Source organism: Coloeus monedula, assembly GCF_965178545.1.
Source record: "Coloeus monedula genome assembly, chromosome: 6".
Taxonomy (NCBI): Eukaryota; Metazoa; Chordata; class Aves; order Passeriformes; family Corvidae; genus Coloeus; species Coloeus monedula.
The window spans coordinates 47,307,748-47,333,712 of NC_138786.1; the positions used below are offsets into that span (position 1 = coordinate 47,307,748).

Here is a 25,965-nt window from a genome sequence, read left to right on the forward strand (position 1 = left end):
AGGGCTGGAGCAATGCAAGAATGGTGCAAGCAAATGTAAAAGCTGTGAGTCAGACTGCATACACACCTGCAGAAGGTGAGCAGGACAGCAATTCACTTCTCAGCCTTCCAATCACTAAATCCATGTAAACAATGATTACCAATACTGGTTATATCTATAACTAAGTCCTGAAGATCTTGTACCAGACAACTCTAAGTTCCTTATCTCATAGTGGAATTTCAGTTGTTACACAATTTGTTAATTATTTTGAAATATTTAGGAGATTCCTCTAACTCCACTGACTTTGCTAAACCTTTTTCATAAGCAAGGTTTCACAATCTCACATTCTAACATACAAAGAAACTCCAGGTTGAAAGCTGTCTCTCTAACTTCAAAGCACTCCTCCTGTGTGTATTTGTTACTGTCTAATTAAATTCTCACTATATTTTCTTACACATCTTCTGTCGCATTCAGTGCACAGAAACAAACTTGTGCATAGAATGAACTAGATGCTTCAGCAGAGAGGCATAAAAAGCTCCAAGGATCTCTGAATAATGTGCAGTGCAAAGCATAAATCTTGTATAGCAATGAAAGGACAATATAAAAAGTGGTGATAATACACCATTACTACAAATACAAATACTACTAAGATGACTGGGAAGAATACAGAATGGTATTATGTAAAGAGTGTGTGCAACAAATAGAAGTCAAGCCTTGTGATAAATACTGCCACTGGCATATTCTAATAAGGACTACTTAAATTTCAAGCTTTAAGATCATAATATCTGCATAGGTACCCTACAGAGGGAACTACTTTGACAGAAATTATTTCAAGAGTATGGGACAGCTCAGTAAAGTTTTCAAAATAATTGTATTGAAAACACTTGCAATAATGGGGTTGTCACGAAGTTCCTCACTGCAAAAGCTCTTTTAAGATGAATTCCTCAGTCTGCCACAAAAACTGTTCTAGAAAACCAAATGCCTCTTCTGAGCTGCAAGGTACAGATTTTTCCACATATTTAAAAAACCATGCAGTGCAATCAAATGATAATTCATTTAATATTCAAGCTCCAGAAGTACAAAGCTATTAAGCTATTGCAAAAATTTAATTTAAATGCTTAATTTTAATTATTTTTTTAAAAGTTGGAGCAAAAATTTATTTCTGAGAAATAAAACAAATAATAAGTCAGCATCCCTAGTATGAAAAGATGCATTGGAAAGAAGAGTCAACACAGAAGGATAAAAATATTTCAGTAACTTTGCCAGAAAAACGCTGTACTTACTAAAATGTGGCAAATACTTTTATGAATTTACAAAAAACTTTCTCTATACCCCCATGCTTTGAACCAGGATTTACATTTGACTTTTTTTACAGAACCACTATATGTTATTTCTGTGATAAGTAACAAATATCATTAAGGCAACTCAGAAACTTACTTGGCATTCTGTAAAAAAGTCTCTTTCCATTGCCATCATTGGTCTGTAAGTATTTACTGTCTGAAGACCAATCCATATGCGTGATGAAGCTTAAGGATCCAACACATTCCCCAACTTTCTTGTATCGCTGAACAACACCATATACATCCACAGAGCTGTCATTGGAACCAACAGCTAGGAAATTCCCATCTGGAGAATATTTGAGTTCATGAATAGCTTCTTTCCTGTCTTTGATATGAACAACCTCAGTCATATCTCTGTAGTATGAAAGAAAGCATGTCATAAGTAGAGAAGAGCCTCATCACACTGTCAAGTTCCCAGTCTAAAAAACGAACAAGATTGTGAAATTGAACTTAACTATGCTGTGTACAAACACAACACTGCTGTTTTCAGAGTTGGTATGGGCTTCATGGAGAAAAAAGATAAGGAAACAGTGACACAAGAAGGTGCTCCACTGGGCTTAGGGACAGTGAACAAAAGGAACTGTTCAAACTGGGTTCACAAGAAAATTTCATCAGGTAGATGATGAGATCTTTATTCCTCCCGGGGAAGGAGACTTCACTGACATGAGACACGGATCTCATTTTCCCTTTAAAACTGTGGGATCACAGCAGCACAAGGCAGCACTGGTTTTGTATGCATGACGTGCTGACAGCAGAATTCCAACACATGGAAACAATTTAGGAAGTAATGACAATTTTTTTCTTAGTAATTCAAGGATAATTAATAAATCTAAAACCTAAAGAAAAACATTTCCTAGAACATTGCCACTCTGAAAATAAACCAATATATTTTTTCAAATGGGTTGTTACAGATCAGCATGAACATATGAAGCACACATTAAAAAGATCTGAGCACCCTCTGCAATTTAAAACAAAAACCACATGTGATCGCCTGCATGGCCTCAGGAGTATCAATATATCAATAACGTATCTATTTTTAATTTTTGTACCATACCTGACCCGAAGCACAGTGAAAGAGCCATCCTTCATTCCAAGAGCAAGATGGATTCCATCAGTACTAACCGCGGCACAGCGAATGGGTTCTTCCATGTTGCACCGGGCAATCAGAGCATGGTCTATTAAACTCCAAATTCTAAACCAAAGTAATTATTTGAAATGTAAAAAAGGGTGTGCAGCTTTGTCACAGGTAAAATGAAGGCCACAATTTCTGCACCATGATGGACACGGAAGTGTCCCATTTTAAAGTAACTTTCCACAGGGAAAATCTAAGACATAAGTGTGAATTTTGCATATAGCAAGGAATACTCTTACATTTTAAGAGGCAGGAACATCTCTAGTGGAAAACATGGGGACAGGTTAATTTTGATTTTCTGAATATAAAAAATGATAGCATATAACAATATATACTTTTAGACCACTCCTGCAAAAATTCCACTATTTTTCTAATAATTTTAGTCAAAAACATTAAATAACAATTAAAGACTTTGATCAGTATAAACAGCTTTTTCTATTAAAAAGTCATTCCTGGTAACTCCTTTTAGCTAATAATATTATAATATGTAAGTTTTTACAACAAGGTAGATTACATCTCTTATTTACAAAACGTATCTGAAATTTGAGAGCGTTATTTCAAGATTAATAATTGAATTACTGATTTGCTTAAGTGTGACACTTGAGATATTTAACAAAAATGCCAACACCTTTAACTTATAAGAAAGTAAAGGTGGTTTTGACCCAAAAAAACAGAAATGAACATGTAAAAGGAAGTAAATTTTTGGGCTTTCTGAGCCTTTATATTCTGTTCACAATGCATGCACAAGGTTTGATGAAATTCACACATCAAAAGCTAATTTCCAGCATTTGAAAAAGTAAATATGGTAGGAGCTAAATGTGTAAGTTTTTATCATAATTTTTTCATCACAAGCTGTGCATGCTTAACATAACTCCTGAAAAGGAAAGACTTAAAGGATACTCGAACATGAGTGCTCAATGTTTGCCTAAATGAAGTGTTTTCAAATTCCATACATGGGAGGTTTTGGGAAATATATACTTCCACTGTATTTTATTACTGGAGAACACTAGTTTCCTGCATAACTTAACTATGGAAGTACATCAATGCCACATTTTAATACCTTTAAAATGTATACATTTCAATTAGGCTACCTACAAAATGAGTTGATTGTATAAAACTCTATGCAGTTTAACAAAGAAACAAAATTTAACCTGACTGATCGATCATCGCTTCCAGTCATGGCCAGGGGCTTTGTAGGATGGACAGCCAAAGCCCACAGCTCTCCTTCACAGTGCCCCTGCATTATCAGGAAAGGCTTATTACGCTCATGCACCACAATTTCAAAAATTTCACTATCTTGAGTCCCAACGAGTATATGGTCTCCTCTCCAGCAAACACTTCTTACAGAGAGACCTGTAGAAGAGATTGTTACTCAGAGACACATCCTCAGAACTTGTAAAACAAAGGTAAAGTAGCAAATGACAAAGCAAGAAAATGTCAAGAAGTATCCATACACCTTCTCTTATTCCTGGATTTACTTCTTTTACTCTTTCTATTTCATAGATAGTGGCATACTATTATACCCTTGGAACATAAACTTTTTAAGCTTAGTATTAAAAAATTTCTAAAATTAAACATGAGTCTGGTTTTAATAGAGGACAAATATAGTACTGACATTTGAAGCTGAAATTATGCCCTATCTTTACACTTCAACAAAGGTAGCAGAGAATAAAAACTACCATTTCTGATCAAACCATGGACCTTAGTACTAGGTAGGTGAACCTAAATTATATATGCTGACAGAAGCATCAGCAGAACAAGCATTATATGTAAGACAGTCATACAGCCCAATTCTTTTTAACATCTCAATAGTATATAGAATTATTTTTTCCTACTAAATAAAAAATAACAATAAATCAAACCGAAACAACTTATAGAGAGGTGAAAAAGATTCCTGATAGAATTTAACATGCATTCCTAACAACTGAATTAGTTTTTAGGCTTACAGTGGAAGTAAGCATTCACAGGCTTTGTTTGTAGATAAGGTCAGGAATCGTAACATGTAAATTAGGAGAGTTTACACTGAGAAGCCAGTCTTAGAAACATGCACCTTTTAAAACAGGCTGTATTTTTCACATTCGGGTAATGCAACTCAATGTTGCCAATTTGAAATGTATGTAACCAGATGGTAGAAATGCCTAATTTAACTCACTTTGCCTAAACAATGACTTTTGTGGAGAATAGCTCAGAAATACCTTTGAAAAACTACTCTGGATTAATATGTGAGACAAAATTATATCTATCAGATAAAAGAAAGGAATATTGTGGTGGTCTAGGTTGACGTGCTTTTGAAAAATATTTTTATCCATGTAGACTGAAAAGAAAACCCCAGTGTTATTAATTTTACATTGGAAAAAACCTGCATGACTCCAAACAGACAATGGTGGGTTAACGGGCCAGTCTGATGCATCTGCACAGATGTTTTGATTCTGACAAAGCTAGTTCTCAAAGCAAAGCTCCTGATTGTGCCTACTTAACATGCTTTGCATTACAAGGTAGCCTTCAAATGCACAAATAAAGAACTCCCTGCACATGGAGCAAAACAATGTGCTCCAAGAGTGCACTGCGTGCACTCCAACTGCAATGCAGTGCTCAGTCTACTGAACCAGACTAGAGCTAATGCCCCTCAAACACCCCTCAAAATGCACATCTGTTGTTCTACTCAAACCCCCCACAGCATCTCTCTTGCTTTACAGATTTGATCTGTTGATTGTACTGCTGAATTACTGCAGTACTGCACCTTACCATTCAGTCCTATAATTTAGACATTATACGGCTATACTCTCTACAGTGCTTTAAAAATAAAGAAACAACCAACCAGAAATTTGATGAAGGATGATTAAGACACCTGTTTCAGTAATTTGGAACTTCTTGAGGTGGACGTAGACATTTTGAAATACAGTGCAACTTCTTGGAGGATAAATGGAGAGTATACCAAGAGGTAAGGTATTGGAATAGCAGAAAGCGCAATTAAGAAAATGAGCAAGAGGACAGGTCATAAAGGCAGTCCTCAAAAGTATATACAAAAAAAGGAGTGAAGGAAAAAATTCAGAAAACTCGTTTTATTCAAGATAAGATTTTTAAAAAATCTACTTGCTCTGTCATGGGCATTTGGCAAGGCAAAAGTTTATGGTATGAGTCTGTTACATCAAAAGTAAAGGAGATAAACTGGAGTGGAGAACAAGTTTGAAAGAATGAAACAGGGAATGAAACAGCTTTCAGCTACATGCATCAGAACTGTGAAGTAGTAGCTGAGAAATTTAGATTTAAAACAGAGCCACCCTACTGCAGGGCATGTTTAAAATTAAATTTATTTCATCTTGTTGCAATACTTCACAATCTTGGTGGGAATGCCATGTCAATTACAGCATACAAAGACTTCACTTGGAATCAGTTACGTATTGACCCTGAGTATCTGATTGTTATCAGACATTCTAGCACATTTTCAAATTCTTGGCAAGATATTCGAAAATAACAAAAGTGACTGGGGGCAAAGAAAACCAAGTGCCAACAAAAGCAATATTGTAAGTGACAGTAGTGCTTCAGTATATATGTTTGTATTCTTATCCTAAACAATTACAGCAACAATATCTGGAACACTCTATGTAAAATTTTAGCATGACATGAACTGTAACTGAAGTCATAGCTACAAGTAAGTAGCGTTCTAAGTTCCACAAAGCTGTAGATAACATCCAAATAGTTTCAATGAAAATTTGGATAACTAGCAAATGAAATTTGATCTCACTGTCTCTTTCAAGTTCTCTTACAGCATTACTGTTCCCTGTTAAAAACTGCTGTGCTCTAAAAACAATGTGCATAAAAATTAAATCTGTGTGTACATCATCATATGTGGGTTTTTTGTAACAGTAACTGTGACCTTCATACTAGTGCATATGATCTACCATATTTCTAGCAAATAGCTCATAGTAACATACATAAAACAACGCTTTGGGGTTTTAAAGTCTTTTCTTGCTCAAAACACTGATAAATTTCCTATCTTATTGGTATATTGAAAGCAACAAACTTCTCTTTACCTTTGTATCCCTGGTCTGTTTCCCTGAGATCAATCACAGTAATTGGTTTAAAATTTAAGTCCCACAAGCGAACACAGCCATCCCTGCCACCAGTGGCAAACCCCTCTTCACATGCATTCATGCTGAAAATTCCTGCCTAAAGAGAGAAGAAGGTTATTTTTAACAACATAGACAGATTAGAGAAAACCAGTATGCAACTAATACAAGCTTCAAATACGAGAGAGTCAGAAATGGAAACAAACTCAAAACAAGCAGAACTAACAATAAGTGATAAACAGGAAGATAATTGCTGCAAGAATGCTTTCATTCTGATGATCATCATCATAGTGATGCTGCTTCTTATCCCTAGAAAGAGCTAAGTTTCATATCCTCTTGCCATAGGACCTGCTCCAACTCTAATGAATGTCAGCATGGAGAGTCCCCATGATCTGTGTTAGGCTTGGTTTAGGGCCTTTGTTGCAATTACTCAGCTGCTATACAACAACGCAGAAAACATCTGGGATTTTTTTATATTTTAAACCAAGGAAGATTGATTCAAAATTTAAGTTTAGAAATAAAACATAAGAAAAACAATGATTATGCTACACCATTGGAAAATGAATATAAGTTCTTATTTTAAAGTCAAACATCAAGAAACAAAACCTAACTCATTTTCTTCAACTCACTTGATACAGGTTTTCTTCAGAATAACAGAGGCAAGGATGATATATGTAGTATTAAAATAAAGATACTATAGCCACTGTACTTGATTTAACATAATACATATAAATAGCATACACACTATTGGGCTTTTTTAATTACCTCCACAACTCAATAGTCCTACGTTCAGAAATAACTCACACATTCCAGTAAGCAAAGCTACTGAAAGGGCAACTTGAGATGATAAGCCTATGAGAAGTTAAAAAAATTCCTCTATATTTATTTAAAGTATGTAATATTCAGATATGACAGAAGTAAACAAGAAAGCATTAGAAACAATGGAAGAGAACATCTGTCTCTAACTCCTGTCCAAAAGGGAGTAGAACAGCCAATAACATACATACATTTTCTATAATATTGATCTGAAATTTCAGTTTTGTAAAGAAGTAAATGTAAAGTTCCAACACTTTCTTTGGATAGGGGTCCATGTTTTATAGTAATGAAGCACATTAACCCCAAAGATGAAAGCAATTTGCAAAGGAGAGATTGGCTTTGGGGGGAAAAGAAAGCTGTACACTCACAGAACAAATTAGGATACAATATGACTTGTGAGAATTCCAGGGTACTCTTGACTATTCTCTCCAACCAGTATGTTTTTTCTTCTTAAATTACAACTAAGAAAAATACCATAATGGACTGGTCATAATGAAATACGGATTATGTTTACTTCTCTAGCATCAGGTAACAAGGATATAATTTTTCAAGTTAAGAAGAAAGAAATACCTCAGCTTTCCCAAAAAAAAAAAAGAAAAGAAGCCCACTAGAATGTCAAATGACAATCAAAACTGAAAGACTAGGGTAACAGAACTCAAATTTTTTGGCATGTCATGTCCATTTTCAAGAAAGAGGCTTTTATGACAGGCCACAAGTTCAGGAGCAGTACACGTCTAAACAAAAATGTAGTGGAATTTTTAAGTCATAAACAGATTAGAAGGCTTACTCTCATCATCTCTAACATCCTGAAAATCCTACTTCTGTTTCTTTAGGAGTCTAGGGGTTTTCGAGAATACAACACAAACTGTATTTGTTTCTCTCCATGTGTGTCTGTCTGTTTTACTGCATTAACTTTTAATATTGTGAGAAGTCTTATGAGGAGAAGCTGAGGGAGCTGAGTTGTTTAGCCTGGAGAAAAGGAGGCTCAGGGGAGACCTTATCACTGTCTACAACTGCCTGATAGGAGGCTGTAGCCAGGTGGTGGTTAGTCTCTTCTTCCAGGTAACAAGTGATAGGATGAGAGGAAATGGCCTCAAGTTGCACCAGGGAAGGTTTAGATTGGATACTAGTAAAAATTTCTTCACTGAAAAGGTTGCCTAGGGATTCGAACAGGCTGCCCAGGGAAGTCCTAGAGGGATAATCCCTGGAAGTGTTCAAAAACAGGTGGATGTGGCACTTGTGGATAGGGTTTAGTGGTGAACACAGCACTGTTAGGTTAACAGTTGGACTCGATGATCTTGGAGGCCTTTTCCAACCCTAATGATTCTATGATTCTAGTGCCATGGAATAAATAAAAGTCTAGAGGAATTTCAGCTCATTTTGTAGCATATGCTGAATTCTGCCCAAGTTTAAGTCTTTTAAAGCTCTTTTTAGAATGCAATCTTGATAATTCTTTTCTCTAATTAACTCTTTCCAAAATCCATTATTTAATTAGTCAGAATTTAAAAAATAATCAGACATTTGGCAATGTGGGAGCTGGTGGAATGCTCTGTAGATAAGATCAAGGGGATCCAGCATTAATCTGTTTACCATTCCACAGAATATCCTTATCTTGGAAAGGACATACTGGTTGCAAGGAGATTTGGCAGATGTGCTTGCTCAATCTCTTGAAATGCAATAGGACACTCTCATTTCAGTCTTTGTGCCACTGGAATAAGAGAATGAGATGAAAACTATAAAAATGTCCCTCATTAGTGGGGACAGTAAGTATCTAATGGAAAAAGATGAGCTTTGCTACATTTCATATAATTGTTAGACTCACACTTAATGGGGAAAAGACAGATTCTTTACTGGGGTAGCTTGGCCAGTAAATCCTCCACTAAATCCTTCCTTTTAAAAACTGTCAAGATTGTTAATACAAATCAACTTTGGAGTCTTCATGCTTCTTTAATCCTTCAGCCTGAAATTTTCATTAAGATAATTTGATTCTTGATGGTCAAAAACCCCCTAGCAGTAATGAGAGACAGTCGCACTGACTTTGTTAGATCCAAGTGAATGTGAGCCACAAAGACGGTGCTTCTGAAAATAAAAGGTGTAGATCAAAGACTTGCATCTTAAAAGTTATGAAGCCCGACATACAGACTGCATTCTTCTTTTACAAATTTTTCATTGCATTTCCTAATGAACATGAAAATTCTGGAAATAATATCTCAAATTGATCAGCAGTTTTCTCAGAATGCTGAATATTTCCTGTTTTTCCAACATAACCAGCTGGTATCACATCTGTGTTCCCTCAAATTAAAAAAAAAAAAAAAGAGTTGAATGAGTGCAAATAAAAAAATAAATGCCCAGATCTACCAGAAATAGTTGAAAGCTGGAGAAGTTTTGAAAAGAATTTGACAAAGATGATCCCTCCTGCATAAATACTTAGCCACTACTTGAATCCAAAAAGTTTCCAATACTGAGGCAGTTTCTGGTTTTCTATTGCTGCTAGACCTATCTTGCCCCCAATGGACAAAAATCAGGTGTCAATTTTTCTAAATGCAGTTGTTTGTATAAAATCCACCACTCTGACTATGCAATTCCTAAAATACATGATGACTGCAGTTAGCTATAATTAGGACCAAGCTTGGAAGATCATACGGAAACTTCAGAAGCAACTGACTACTACTGAGCAACATGGGAACAGAGACACTATACCAATATAGAAAGAACTCCAGTGCCTCCTTTTTACTCCCAGACACACTGCAGGATGCAGACATATGTAAAGCATGCAAAGCAACACATATGTTGGGCACTTAACTCTGAGACATTGTCTCTCCCACTGTACACTGCACAGTAGGGAAATGGATTGCAAACATATAAGATAGGTGTCAGTGAGTTTATACTGGAGAGACACTACTGTGAAATGTGATCTTCCTGTCTAACAAATAATCCATAAAGCAGTTTAAAAATGTGCATACTACTATAAAAATTTAAAGTAGTTGTTCATACACCTCTGAAAGAAGTAGACAGTTACCTTTGAAACCAATGACTAGTCTAAGCAGCAGGAGAAAATAATGCATGACTTAATGTGTTGGTACATGATACCAGCTTAAAACCATTCATTTAAGTTCATTATATTGTTTCCATCTATATTTAATTAGTATCCAGCCAACTGACATAAGCATGCAATAGTTTTAACAGAGTGCCTGTTATTTAACCTCAAGCTTGTTATTTAACCTTAGTTTCTGACATCAATCCACACAACTTTAATGTGTACCTCTGAAAGACTATCTCAAAATTAATTATTCATCTGCTGAGAAAGCATCTTATGTACATTTACTATGCAAGGCAAAAGCATAGCACACAAGAATCTTTAAAACATACAGTGGTTTTAAATAAGCATATCATTTTGGTTTAATATCCAAGTAACATCTTCTATATATATATATTAATAGTCATGGACTACCTTGAATTTAGAACACATGAGGTGATAAGTGGAAGATTCTATCATCTGTTCTTTGCACTGGTACACAAATGATGCATCTATTAAAAGATTATTTTTTTCCTAGTCAAGGTATTTATTAACTTGCCAGAGCCAGATGCATTGCCTACAAATAACCTCATGGAGTATTACCATTGCCAGTGAATTTACACATGCTTTCATGTTATTGTCCTCTTTCTCCCTTTTAAAATTTTCATTATTAGGATTATTATTTAGGAGGCCAATCTAGAACTGGAGTTTCCCATTGCTATCGATCATTCCCTGCACATGAACTCCATGCTTTTACTCCTAAACTCTTCATTTCCATCTTTTCCTACTTTTCATTCCTACTTCTATATTAAGTGAACTCATTAATCCTCTTCCAACTAATTCTCCAGTCACTTCAACCTATTTTCTTTCAACTTTTTGTTTCTACTCAAACTCAGATAGGAATCAGCAGGAAACCCTACTTTCCTCTCTCTACAGTTCTTAGTATTGCTGTGACAGAAAACAGATAATCTGTCTGAATTAAGAATTCTTACTTTGCTTGTTAGTGTTAAAGTTGCTATCTGTTTCCTTGGTTGCTCATGCTGGGAGAGCATGGTTTATTTTTCTCATTGAACTGTTTTTAAAAAGAAAAATGTCTTTTCAGCTTCAGCAATCACAACAAAGAGAACCAACCTTTGAAAAGAAAATGTTTTCTATATTAATGAAGACAATGTCTTAGTAATAACTTCATAAATCTGGGGCTGGACTATTTCTCCACATCACTATTGTGCTTTAGAAAATGTTTTCCAGTATCTCAAATATCTACTGTTTATGCTGCAAGAAAAGAACGGTATTTATGCAAATAATGAGACATGTCTTCCTTCGATAAGATTACAGTTACCTCAATCCTGTTGAGGAGTAATAATGCAGCATGATAAACAGGTATGCAGGTGTAACAATTCCAACACTAGCATACTAAAGAGAAATTCATATCAATGCCCTACTACGTGCACACTTTTCCTTCAACAATACATGTACACCATAAATCTTGTTATTTACACTTGCATTTTCTTCGGACAAGAAGGACATCATTTATAATTTATAAAATTAAGTCCATTAATTTATTAAGTAGCCATAAAATAGCATTATAATATTTTAGTATGGCTGAAGAGACACTGTCATTCCAAGTTTCCATATGTTGGGCTTAGAGGAGTCTGTCGACATTATCTTTGAGGTAATTTTTTATTGAAAAAACAATAAATTCATTTTGTTGGAAATAAGTTTCTGTATTTTATTGGGGTTTTTTCCCCCTGAAATTGGTGATACTTGTAGTGACTCTAATCTCTTGTAAAAAAGAACTACAAAGACATGAACTAGTGTCCCTACTTAATTTTCAGTACTGCCAAGTACAGTTCCATTGAGCCTAGATGACAGAGCCAAAAATAGAAGGCTAGATGAGACCTACTCCAGGGTCACCTGAGCTCCATCCATTGATGTTACTGATGATAAGGAGCACTGCACTTCAAATTTCATCTTATGGTCAACTAAGAACTGACACAGCACATAAGGGAATGGAGCAACAAGCTCTCATCATCTTATGTTTTTTCAGTTGTGTGGTTTCACACTTAAACACCTGAAAAGCACCGCATTATTCTGAGAAATAAACTGCTACAAGTCTAAATAATCCAAGTATGTTAATATGAAGGACAGCTGTCTTCTACAGCACCAAAAGGATGGGAGACTATTTTGGCATCAGTTTTCAACAGGAGACTAAGTGCACTCCTTCCTCTGGGAATCCAGATCTCCATATGCAATGTCCAATCATCTTAGGAAAACACAGAAAAAAGCAGAATGCTATTGAACACTTACTATGAAGACTAAAACCGGATCTGAAGTTACAAAGCAAGAATCAGGGATTACTCAACACCCTAAATATCATACTTCCTGATTTATAATTTGGGCCTTCTTGAATACATTTAATATTTCTACACATGCATACAGGGCAGTATGCTTGTGTGTGTTTATATGGTTTTTTTTAATATATATACATACACGTCAATGTATATAAAGAAATCTCAAATGCAAAATATAGTCTGGAATATGTTTCGCACACAGATGTTCTTCATAACTTTATGTTTGTTCATAACCAGATACAGTGTCATTATACAACTGTCTGAAAAAGCAGTCCAGTCACTTTTAGATTATTAGTTCATTCAACAAGCTGCAATTATCCTGAATGAACATTTCTAAACCTTTGGTAAACCAAGAGTCTCCTTACTACAACTGACTGCAATGTCTCCCACACATATCATTCATCGCTTTGTCCCCTCCATTCTCCCTGATTAAATCAAAGAGTGACTCTTATACTTCAGTTAAGTATACTTCAGTTAAGTATATGTGACAAACGTCAAGCCACCCAGCCCAACATGCCAGTTAAAACAAACACATACTTACAAGCAAGAACCATTAACTGTTATGATTTTTATCTAGAATTTTGAAGTTGCAATATCAGAACTCATATGCTCGTTTTTTCACTCCATGTTAAATTGCTAATATTGGAACTTCAATATTATCAAGTACAAGCTTTTAAAAAAAAAAAATTAACATTCAACCAGAAAATCATATAGCTTCATAAAGTGACTGTAGCAGTTTCACGCTTCATAGGTTAAGCCAGCCAGAAACTGGTTGGCTTTGTTTTTAAGGTGATACTTGGACAATTAGAATCCTGCATATTACCAAATGAGAGGTAATGAGAATTTTCACAGTTTAGTATGCACAAATCAGATTGCAAACCACAAAGTAGTTTCTTTTGCTGCCTACTTTAATCACAAACCCATATGCTTTGAAATAACATGGAAAATATAATTAAAACTTACATAGCAAAATTATAATCACTTTACAGTCATATTAAACATTTCAATTAAAAGAAGGTATTACCAACCACTTCGGAAAATTATTAAACTTTCATTGAGATGTCTTCACTTTTCAAAGCTGTATACTGTTCTAACAAAATATCCAAATAAGACATACTGAGTATCATTGAAACCATTTAGGAACACAGACAAGGTGATTTTGCATTGCTCTTTCCAGCTTTCCAAAGATCTACTTAACATTTAAGATTATTTGGAGAGATATACTTACAGCATGTGCTCCCTGTATTGTCCGTACAAGGTTGATTCCTTTCCATACGTATATATCTCCATTCAACGCACCAGAATACGTCACTTCATCCCTAGCACAGGCGAGGCACAATATAGTCTGGAGATCACCAGTCTTGCCAAAGACACCACGTTTTGGTGTCAATGAGTTGCCACACAAGCTCCAGAACTGTAACATAAAGTGATTTAGAAAGATGGCTATTTTGCTAATACCTTATAATTTAATATGTACATCTGAAAGAGAAGCACCTTGCCTGCGAAATACATCACCATTCATCCCCTTTTCCATGCCTCAGTTCTCCAGTTTAACAATGTTTTATGTTATTAACCAACTTTATCTTTCCATAAAATCAGCATAACAGACTAGTTGGGAACAAATTTTGGGATATCAGTATTAAATCAAACTAAAATTTTTAAATAATAATTTGTGAGTCAGTTGTATTTTCAATTATTTTCAAAAAGCATTTCATAATATAATTATCTTATCTTTCTTTGATATAAAACTTCCATGTTGAAAATGCTGCATTTGTACTTTATGTTACTTTAGACATTTCAAGATGCCACCTAAGCATGTAGATTTCTGACAAGGCTGCTATTTGCTCTGTTTGATAGCAGCTGGTTTTACTGTAGGCTTATTTCTCATCAGAACCACGGATCATACAAAGTAGCCATTTGAGGCAGAGATTTTTAAGAACTTCCTAATAAACCACTGGTATGTGATTGCAGCAATCACACAAGTGTGAATTTCCTCCTAGATCACCCAACATGTACCAATGACGCCGAAACTAAAGACATGCAAAGTCTCTTGTCAGAGTACAACACCTGCCAACTAAGTCTCCAGATACACACTGTAGTTTCTGAGATCTCTGCAAACAAGAAGCATTTGCATATTCCTTTCAAACTCTCCTGTCCAAACATGTAAATGTGCACTGGAAAGTGAAGCTGATTAAGTAATCCAATGCTAAACATGAAAGCATCACTGCTGACAGGTTAATCTTACATTGTCTCAGTGTATACAGTTTCCTGTACACGTGTTAATGAAACTATTTCACAGCAAGGCACTCTGTTACCAATAATCAATTCAAAATCCTGAGCAGACTTCAATTAATATGGGATAACGTAAGCAGTTACCATGAACAGATTTTTGTACCTGCAATACTGTAACTGAGAAATAACCAGAAATAACCATTAATGGTTAGAATAACTAGTACTAATTACACAAATCCCAGTATCTTAACTAGTTGTGCTGGTTTGGGCTGGGATAGTTATTTTCTCCACAATGGCTGGTAGGAGGCTGTGTTTTGGATTTGGCTGAACACAGGGTTGATAATACAGAGATGTTTTTGTTCTTGCTGAGCAGGGCTTACACAGCCAAGGGCTCTTCTGCTTTCCTACTGCCACACTGGCAAGGAAGTTGGGGGTGCATGGGAGGCTGAGAAGAGACACAGCTTGGACAGGTGACCCAAACTGACCAAAGGGATATTCCAGACCATACGGCATCATGCTCAGTATATAAAGTGAGGGGAAGAAGGAGGGGGGGGGGGGGGACATTTGGAGTGATGGAGTTTGTCTTCCCAAGCCACCATTTTATGTGCTCTTGTGGAGATGGCTGAACACCTGCCTGTCCCTGGGAAGCAGTGAATTAACTCCTTGGTGTGCTTTGCTTGCATGCGCAGGTTTTGCTTTCCCTACTAAACTGTCTTTACCTCAACCCATGACTTTTCCAGCTTTTACCCTTCCAGTCCTCTCCCCAGTCCTGCCGGTGGGGAAGTGAGAGAGCACCTCTTTGGGGCTTGGCTGCTGGCTGGGGTGAAACCATGACAGTGGTAATTTTTTAACTAAAGTACAGATTTCAAGACAGAGACCATGTTGTTGTTTGAGAAGCAACTACACAGTCACTGCATAAATCAAGCACCTAGCTCCAACATGGAAGCAGGTGATGTATCTAAGAAAAGTAATTCCTCAATATCAGTTCACATGGAACTATCTACATAACTTGATTAATTACTATTACAATTTGCATAAAATATCTGAGAAAAAATACAATAGTATTAAAAACATGAAAGTAATTCTTGATATCTGAAAGAACAAGAAGCTGTGGTTTAAGAAAAACTCACATCAACAAAAATCTCTTGCCTGATCCAGGTGCCTAAATATCACTAGAATTCTGACTTTCCACAATGTTTTCCCAGAGGAAACAGCAATTATTTTTAAAATTATGTCACTATTTAGAAGGACTTGTAGGACCTTAAAAGTTGTTCAAACAAACTTTTGCTGATCTAAACAGACATGTTTTCACGTAATATACTAAATCACTGCTGGCAAATATTAACTTACTATTGGCATAAAGCTCCTCTTAGAGAAGCAGAAAAAAAAGATCATTATTAACCAAGTTCATGGAAATCTGTAACTGACATGGTAAGCACTATGCCAAATCAGACTTATGCAATCTAGCCAACAGATTTAAGACTTTTTCCAGTAAGCCATTAATACATATTAGTCTAAAAGTTCATTGTATAAAAAGCAATACATTTTCCCCACCATGGGAACCTACACATAACAGCCAATACAGAACTTTCAAGCTGCCATCTACTGCTGTTACATGGTAACACAGAAAACAGTGCATGGGAGAAGACAGTGAGTTTGACTGATGTGAAACATGGTTCCTAATCATTGATAATCCTGCTGACAAAGTTAAGCATGAAAAAGAAGTTGTTTCTGCACAGCATTTTCTACATGGATCAAACAGAGCATGCTTGAAAAAGACATGAATTGTCCAAATTATGAATCCTGTAACAGGTACAGAGTGCTCCAAATGACAAAGGTATGAATACAAGCAGGGAAAATAATTAAAAGAAAAGAAAATGCTTGTTCTTTCTCTTCCACTGTCTGCCCATACTCTCTCTAAATGGTAAGAAATGGTTTTTCAATTCATTTCATCTCTGTAGTGCAGCAATTCATTCACTGTTCAAGACTCAGAAACCTGAGTACCTGGAGTCACCTTAAACGTGTGCATCCTGTCTTACACTACTTGGGATTTCAAAAAACTGGTTTTAGAGAACCTAATTTTAAATTATATTACAGTCATTATATACAATGCTACTGACAACTGTTTAATTCCTACTACATTACTTCTGCCAGGGCATGAAGTCTTTTGAGCAGAAAGCGTCTGTCTTCCACTACACAGATCTTTTAAAATATCTAGTGTAGTCAGGTGTGATCCACAATCGCAGTTCTAAGAACTAATATTATTCTTACACAGGACCTTCCATATTATCATTCCATATTCCTTTTAGACTCTATTTTTACATGTTTTATGGAGTATATACTACTGCAGCTTAAATATTTTATAAATTAAGAGTTATTTCATTACCTTGATGTGTTTTACGCCACAGCTGACGAGCTTGTTTGGCTGGTATAAATCCCAAGAAATATCAAATATCTGCATAAAAAAACCCAAAGATGTCAGCAGAGACGACCCTTCCAGCACGGGACAGCTAAAACAGGAAAAACTTTTAGCAAATTAACAGGGAAACTGAAATGCTTTAAATGGATTTATTGGAAAGACTTTTTAATCCTCTCATTCAATATTGAAGTTTCAATATATACCAAATATAGTTTTAGCTTTTTTTTCCCCTAGAGTAATTAAAACACAGGATAAAACAACATTAAGGTTCATTTAAAGACTACAAAAATTTAAGGAATTATTTGCATTTTGATTTCCCATATGGGGATTAGGGTCTAAGAAGTGTATTAATTCTGCACTTCCCCTACATACTTACAGTCTCAACAAACCATACACAAATAAATATTGAGTTACAGATCTTATTCTAGAAGTAAATGCACACATCTTAAATATCTCCATGTCTTAATGCATATCAACTTTTATGCAAATTCAATTTCTAAAACAAAATGGTTTTTGTTCAGACATAGGTCTAGTATGTACATACAGACATGCTTTAAGAAACTAAAGTTACATTGACACTTAGACAATTTATACTTACTCTGTCTGTATGACCAGGAGCCATTGATAATAATTTTCCTTTTCTCCAGTCCCATACACAAACTGTGTTTTTCGAATCCAAACCAACTGAGACCAAACGCTAAAAGTGACCAAATTAAACAAATAAAAATAACTCAATATATTAATGAAAGCTAAAGTCATTATTTTGAATGAGTGGTAAAAAATGCGTAACATATTTGAGCTAGAAGCAATAGCTCCATTTTGATATAAAAGAAAACATAAGCAGTATCTTCTGCCAAAGCATCTTTTCATGTGTATCATGATCAAAAAGATCTTCTTAGATAACAACGTATTTCTGATTTACAATGTTTAAGATACATAATTATATATAGCACACAGGGCAATCAGCAGTCAGGAAACATTTGAAAAAAGGAATAATCACTGAAGTTAATGAAACTGTATGTGTTTATCTTCAATTACATGTAACTTGCAGAATTTAGGATATATTTTAAAAGGTCAAGAAATACAAAGAAAAAATATTTTCTTCAATCTTCTTGGCAACAAACAAAAGAATAAAAACAGTTAAATGCTTTAAAAGCCTTTTGCTTGATTCTTCAAGATACATATGAGTAAATATTTATTTCCGAATCCTTTCTCAAATCCAAAGAGACCCCAAGAAGTCTTTATTATTCAGAAAGAGTTTGAAGCCAATTAAACTGTAAAACTAGGACAGGCAAAAAGATTATTCCAAGAAAATTGAGAAAAATAAAATTTTGAGATCTCCCTGTGCTCTGCAGCTAGTCTGGTCTTGACTGTGAAGACACCTTGCACAGATTTCTTGACACAAATCATTGACTATATTAGCCAATGTTACTGTATCTGTTAACCAGTCAAAATGGAATTTTTTCCTATAGAAATTCTCAACAGAAAGACTAACAGGATTGAATGAAAAAAAAAAAAAAAACCTGAGTGATTTTGGCTTAATTTTTAAAGAAAATTAGTATTTTTGTTCGGTTTATGCATGAATTGTGCCATCTTGATGTTGATAAATGAACGTTTTTCAAATCTTTAGGCGAAAGTTTTTTTCACTGTTCAGCAGTTAGTACTTACACACATAAAAGAAAAATTTAGTTTCAATTTCTACATAGATTATCCAGTGAGTTTGTAAAAGCAAAAACAAACTCCAAACATGAATCATAATCCTTTTTTTGCCAAAGACAGAAACCTATTCCAAATAACATAATTCCTTTACTGTCTGAAAAACTCCAAGATTATGAGAAGAAAAATAAACAAGTTAAACACAATTTCTATCCATGCTTCCTATTTATTAATATTACAAAATCTAACCTTTCTATTTCATCTTTGAAAAGTTAGGGGATTTCAACCTAATTTGATGTATCTAGACCTTAAATTATGAAGGCCATTCAAGTGAGGAAGTGACACAAGTTTACACAACAAGAAAAATATAGAGAAAATATATCACTGTGAAGTAGAAATGATGCTCTAGAAAGAAGCTGGCTCTACAATCTGACTTCCTAAACAATGAGAGGTCATTTCAACAAACTCATAACTTTCCTACAACAATTACAATGTGTTTTAACAGAAACAAGTTACAGCTAGGCGTTCCTCTTGTGTTCAATACAGCTCCATTTGATATTCTCTTAAGGACAGCAACTGGTCTCTGCAATACATCCTCACTTGAGAAAACAGCAGTAACTGACAGATACTGACCTTTTTAGCAAGCAAAAGGAACTGAGACTACAGCTAAATCTGAGTATCACATTGCAAGGCTGAGTGGGAGGGAAAAAAGTGCTTCATAGACCAGGAAAGCACATCTCCAGAAAGGATTTTAATGCCTCTTCAGCTGCTACCTAACATGTGAATCTAACCATTAAATTCTCCATTTCTAATACATCAGTCAAGAAAGCCTCTTTACTCAGAGGAGTAAGTGTCTGGTAAAAACAATCTCCATTATAGGCTGCAGCTCTGAGAACCAATTTACTACTCAGAGAAGGTTCAAAAGCAACAACATTATAATCCAATGAAACCTTTTTCTTGGCTGTTAGATCCAGGATACATGAGTGAACAAACAATCAAAATCTGGAGAGCCATAAAATGCGTGACAGAGAAGGGGATACTGCCTGAAGGAGTCCAAGATGAGTAACACAAGGGGGCTGCCATCGCTCTGGGCACCAGGCACGCCCCTGCACAGGGGAGGTCCACTATCTCCATCCACTTAAGTCTAACCCTGAACTGCTGCCCACACACCAAAACAACCTCCCTACTACCTCATCTCAATTGAAAAAACTTTTGAAGTTATACTTTTCTTGCCCAATGTGAATATCTGACATTCATTAGTAACGTAATCTTATTTTCCTTAACTTGAGAATAAGCAGACAAAACCTGACATGATACACTTTCTTTTTTTAAGAAAAACTACGTTACAAGATTTCTAATACATAAACAATTTATTCAAGTGTTTGAAAAAAGAATATTTGTTACATACCTGACCATCTAAATCAAAGGCCAAGCAAGCTATACCATGTGTGTGAACGTCCTTCAGAACAGATACAGTTTGCACAGTGTATGAATCCCACACGCAGATGTATGGTTCCTTCCCAACTTGACCTGTTGCCACCAACACGCGTTCGGGATGCAAAGCAAGGCTGCCAAAAAAAAGATATAAAATATTTTTGCATGAAACTTTTGTATTTGCCTAGTTAGTTGCATTAATTTTTTTCCTTTGAAATTATTTTACAATATTTTCCCATTGATAGTCAATATTAAAAAGTCATTTTACGCCACAGATTCCACAGTAGCTGTAAAATTATCTTAATATAGTACATACCAACATCTTTCTTGAATTAAACCTTCAAAAGCCTTCTACATTTAAATTAACTGCAAAATAGTCAATAATCCTTGTTCCAAAAGTGTTTACTAAACTAAGTCAGATTTTCATGCACTAAGAGAAATACCTTTTTTCCTTTCTGTCTACTTCTTAAAACTTAAAAACACAAGCAATGGAAAACAGAAGTTAGTGTTGAACTATCTACACACCAATCATCAATGGAGATATGTGGGCATCTCCAGAAGTTCTATATTCCACACAGTATTTGACATACTTTTTATGGCAGGACAGCTTGCTGGAGCTGTCTCTCTGCTGACTGTACAGCAACCCAAGGCATGACTAGCTTAGACTAGAGGCAATGACTACACTTCAGATGACCCAACGGAAGAGCCATGAAGATTATCTCAAATGTCTTAATTTTAATATAGAACAATTGGGAGTAGCTGGTTTTGAATAATTATTAACTTTCCGCATCTCCTAATAATTGCACAGAATTTTCTTATAGCTTGTATTTCAGTCTTTCTGAGTGCACTTGAGGATCCTCAGAACTGTTTTGCCAAATCTGGGACCAAGCTAGAAAACATGCTAGTTAACAAGATATTTCCTCATTTTGTTTATGCCAGCAAGCTGTAAGGGAGGACTCGAGGTCTGAGCATTCGGATTTCATAATACAGAAAAATAAGAATATATTCTAACAGAAAGCCAAACAAACTACTTGATTAAATTCCACACATACTAGAAAACAGCAGTCCAGAATGATGTAGAAATACCACATGTAAGTCAGAAAGACATAATTTCCAAAGTTGGCTGTTTAATTTGGCTAAAAAATTTCCTAGCCTAATGAATCCCAGGGTAATGAGTGATCTTGACAGACTGGTGGACAGAACTACTAACAACACACAAGAAATATATTTATATTCTCAAAATCACTTGGAAAGGAGAAAGGTTGAGCACTTTGCAAAGGTAAGATGATCTTATACCTGAACACAGGTTTTGATAAATAAAGTTCAAGGGGTGGAGACAAGGTAAGTCTATAAATATAGACAAAACAGCAAGGTTAAAGCTAACCAGAAAATTACCAGGAAAAAATATCCAATTCAAAAGATGTATACATTTTCTATATACTGAAAGAGCAAGAGAAAACCACATTAGAAGATGCTTAATATTTTATGAAGTTTCACTACAGTACACAATACACTTCTATATTTTTTCTGTTTTAGAATAGCAATTCAGCTAGTTGATACTGCTTGACAAATTCCACATGCACAACTCTGAGCAGAACTTCTAACTTCAAAGTTGAAAAGGTAAAAAGCCTCTGAACCTTTCCGTTTTTCTTTGGGAACTTCTGCTCTTTGCTACTGCCTGTTATCCTCAGCACCAGGATAAAGTAACCAACGTGTCCCCACTTTGGTTCACTTCACTTCCAGAGTTGTTTCTCTAGTTCTTCCCTTCTTGATTATTTGACAGAGCAACTTCACAATCAAAAAACATGGCAGAAAGGAGCTGGCAGGCAAAACTTAACCACACTTCAATTCAGTTCTGCCACCTAATACTGACTAACACCTGCACATCTCCCAGAGCACACAAAGGCAGATGGTGTACTCATAGGAAAAAGGAAAAGCATCTGGAGGGAGAGAAAATGCTGCATCCAAAATGATCTAAGTTTTAGAATGGCACCACAGAAAGGGAGCAATTAAACCAAATGGACAATAAAGAAATTTGAAAAAGGAAGTGAGAAGAACAAGCAAGAAAAAAGAGACGGAAACTAAGAGGCAAATAGAAAAAACCACAGCAGCCTCCTGTCTGATCCACCACCTCTTCAGTCCTGTCCTTATCTGTGCTACTAGTGCATTGTGCATTTTTAGACAAGCAAAAACCACCCTACAACTACACCAAAACACTCAGGCACCACCCTGGACACACACACAGGCAAAAGCACCCCCACACCACACATTACAAAACAATTTCCAGCAACCAAAAATTAGCTTTGCATGTTTTAAACTAAAGACCAGAGTCTGTAGAGAAACACAATGCAACAGAGACGGAAGGGACAACAGTAAAGGCACTACCATGGGAAAGGATAACATTGTCCTTAGCCTAAGTGTAGTGACTAATTTCATTCAAAGAATATTTGGTAAACATAGAGAAGGTCTTCTCTATTTCTAATGAATTAATGGCAAATAATAACCAATAGAAATATCACAGTATTAGTTCTTTCTACATCACAATACAGAGTACTGGCTAAAACAACTGAGCTCAAATTCTGCCTTGATATGGGATAATAATGCAGCACAAATTAAGAACCACATTTTAACCTGTATTTTAACCACAACAGACAACATGGTAGAATTACCAATGTCCTTCCCCTATCATTTCAGTCTCTATAGTAAACTGCTAACAACTTTTCTAGACAGCCATTGAAAGAAGAAAATATTTGTACACCAAATATTTTAAGACAGTAAGCTTTTTTAAAAAATGCAAATATGGTGAGTTTTCAGGGAAACTGATTAGCAAAGCTGTTAGCAGCAGCTGAAGAAACACCTATCTGAAAATACCTGTCGGCATCTTTTCTTACAAACCAAGGAGTGAAGGACAGCTTAAAGTACTACCTGTAAGTATTCTATCTCACAGGCTATCAGAACAGATGAAAAAGAGAAGCATGGAAAAAGTCAAGGGACTACTTTTTCTATTACCAACACTAAACCAATAGCTGTTACACTTACTTACATGATTTTCATATGAGCCATGAATGGTAAGACAATGTTTTTTCCTCAATACTCAAGTCTTGGCTATTATTAATCCCATGGAGCACCCTGCAGAATTATGGATCTGAAATTTTGGGTCCTCATCAAACATCAAGGATTAGACTCCGATTTTACGCTGTATGGTGACTCTTTTCAGTTCTTTCATTGGACTATGAGTGATCAAGCAACCCCTATAAGCATAGCAATTAATACAAAAATACTGTATCTGAATTTAACCTCTAGAGCAAAAGCATCGATACAACTCACAAATTTGGGAATTTTCATTGTTAAAACAGCCCTGAGCTAAACACTGTAAATAGTTCCCTAGTGCAGAAAAAAAAAGTTTAACTAGAATGGGTGCCCAGAAATGAGTAACAATGAACACTTGCCATATACGGACTATACGAACGCGTGGGTGTGATGCAATTAACAGGATCAAACAATTGAGTTTGAGCTCTCTCTCTGGATACTCCGGGTAAGATCTTCAACACACCTCTACTGAGATGTTAACTTCATACAACTCTGGGATGGTATCTGCAATAGCTGCTTGCCATTCATCCATTCAGTTCCTGACGTCAGGCAGAAAAGTATGAGTACGGCTCAGCTCTAAAGGCAGTTTTCAAATCTGTTAGTATGGGACCTATGGGCTTACGTACAGAGTCCCTCACAAATATTTTCTTGCATTTTTTTTTCTTAGGGAGAAGAAAGAGATTGGTTAGTGGCATAAGAAGCTCTGTACTCAGAAGAAGAGGACTTGTGTTCCCTTTACTGCACTCAGAAGGAGAGAACTCGTGTTCCCTTTACTATCCTGGTAATGAGAGCTGGTATGACCTATCCAGCTTAGACTGCTGAAACTGTGCTTGCATCTAGCCCACACAGCTAGACTGTAAACTGGTGCTTGATTTCTTTCCTCTTCCTTGAAGGATGACTAAGCTGATGAATGAGATACTGCTGCTTCTCCAAAAAAGGAAACAGATATTCCTAATGAGACAAGTTCTTCAGGCCTCCTTGTTTGCCTCTGGCTTTTCTGACCTGGGCTTTTCAACAACAGATGTTAGATCTAACGTAGTGTCTCTGAAGAAGTAGATATGTAAGAACATGTCCAAAAGGCAAACATGATCATGAAAAAAGCGGGTATTAAGCTAACAAACTGCTAAGTCAAATTAATTTTTAAATTGGCTCTAGAACTTGGTACTTCTTAAAAGAGTTCAGAAATAGAAAATTCAAAAAACATGCTTGTCACTATTGCAACAAGCCAAATAGCTGGACTTGCAGTGAACTGAGATTTCCACTGATATGTCTGAATGACAGGTCTTTTCCTAGCCAGATATTCAAATTGGGCTGAAATGCAGTAGTAGAGTTTTAACAGTATACTGAAAAGGGATATGTTTCTCACTTTAGTACATTCACGCTCCTCTTTTTAACACATACATAAAAGGTTCTTTCTCCCTATCAGAGCAATAGGTAAGCATTTCCCAGCATTTTGACCAGATCCATGCACTATACAAGACCAGTGTTAGATTATTATATTAAATACTAATGGCACCCAATGAAAAAAAAACCATAAAACGTGCCCATGTTGTATCTGCGTGGAATGAGACTAGAGACATGGGTAAGACCCTCCAATATGTGTGAGCTTTGTAGTGGCAGGGGATCCTGAAGGAGAACAGTCAATAATAAACTACTTGATAATAAAATAAAGACCTTTTTTTTCATCTTTACTTGGTTTGTGCTGAGAATTAGCAGGCATTGATTAATACAGACAAGCTGCAGACAAGGATACAGTATTAAAGATGATGTTTCCTTAGCAACAATATTGGATGAAAATCCAAGAATATATTCATGTGACTACTCCTGAGCTTCATAAAACTAGGGCACCAGTAAAAATGCACAAAAGAATACTGCAGTAAAAGAACAGCATCTCAGACATCTATTAATTAAGAGTTAATTTCGAGCGTGAAATTGTTTCTATGCTTAAATAAAGCAAAATATTTTCATGGTATGTTTACAGACATTTTACAAACAGCTGAGAATATTTTCTTATTTGCTGACATTTATCCATGTTTCCCAGAAAGAATAACGGGAAGGTACAAACCATTTCTGTCATACTATTTAAGATCTTAAAGCAGAAAGAGCTGTAATCAGCAAACACCTCTCATCAAAGTTTTAGCAGATCAAGTCAGAGCACACTGACAAAACAAAGCAGTACTCGTAATGGAGCATCAGCACTGGCCTTCCATATAGTTATTGCCTCAGCACCAATAATGTCAAATATGGCTTTCTGAAGATTCCTTAAATTGCACAAGCATCCAATTTCAAAGTAAGAGAGTCTGAAGGGGAGAAAGGGCCGGTGAACCCACACTGTACATTGGTTATTCCCAGCTGCAGTTTATCTCATTATCATTCCATATTTTCTCCTCTTGGATCTGCATGTTTTTAGATTAACAAGAAACATGTATA

General features: G+C 35.7%; 1 protein-coding gene across 2 annotated transcripts in view; it reads right to left on the reverse strand.

Moving 5' to 3' along the window:
• EML5 (EMAP like 5) overlaps positions 1–25,965 on the reverse strand; it is a 103,376-nt gene that overhangs the window by 61,967 nt on the left and 15,444 nt on the right. For both annotated transcript variants that reach the window (XM_082284176.1, XM_082284175.1), the window contains exons 2-9: positions 20,420–20,579; positions 17,954–18,052; positions 17,323–17,391; positions 13,933–14,118; positions 6,486–6,621; positions 3,603–3,804; positions 2,374–2,511; positions 1,417–1,673 (exon numbers count right to left, since the gene is read on the reverse strand). In XM_082284176.1, the coding sequence (XP_082140302.1) occupies positions 1,417–1,673; positions 2,374–2,511; positions 3,603–3,804; positions 6,486–6,621; positions 13,933–14,118; positions 17,323–17,391; positions 17,954–18,052; positions 20,420–20,579 (1,247 nt within the window). The remainder of the gene's footprint in view (positions 1–1,416; positions 1,674–2,373; positions 2,512–3,602; positions 3,805–6,485; positions 6,622–13,932; positions 14,119–17,322; positions 17,392–17,953; positions 18,053–20,419; positions 20,580–25,965) is intronic.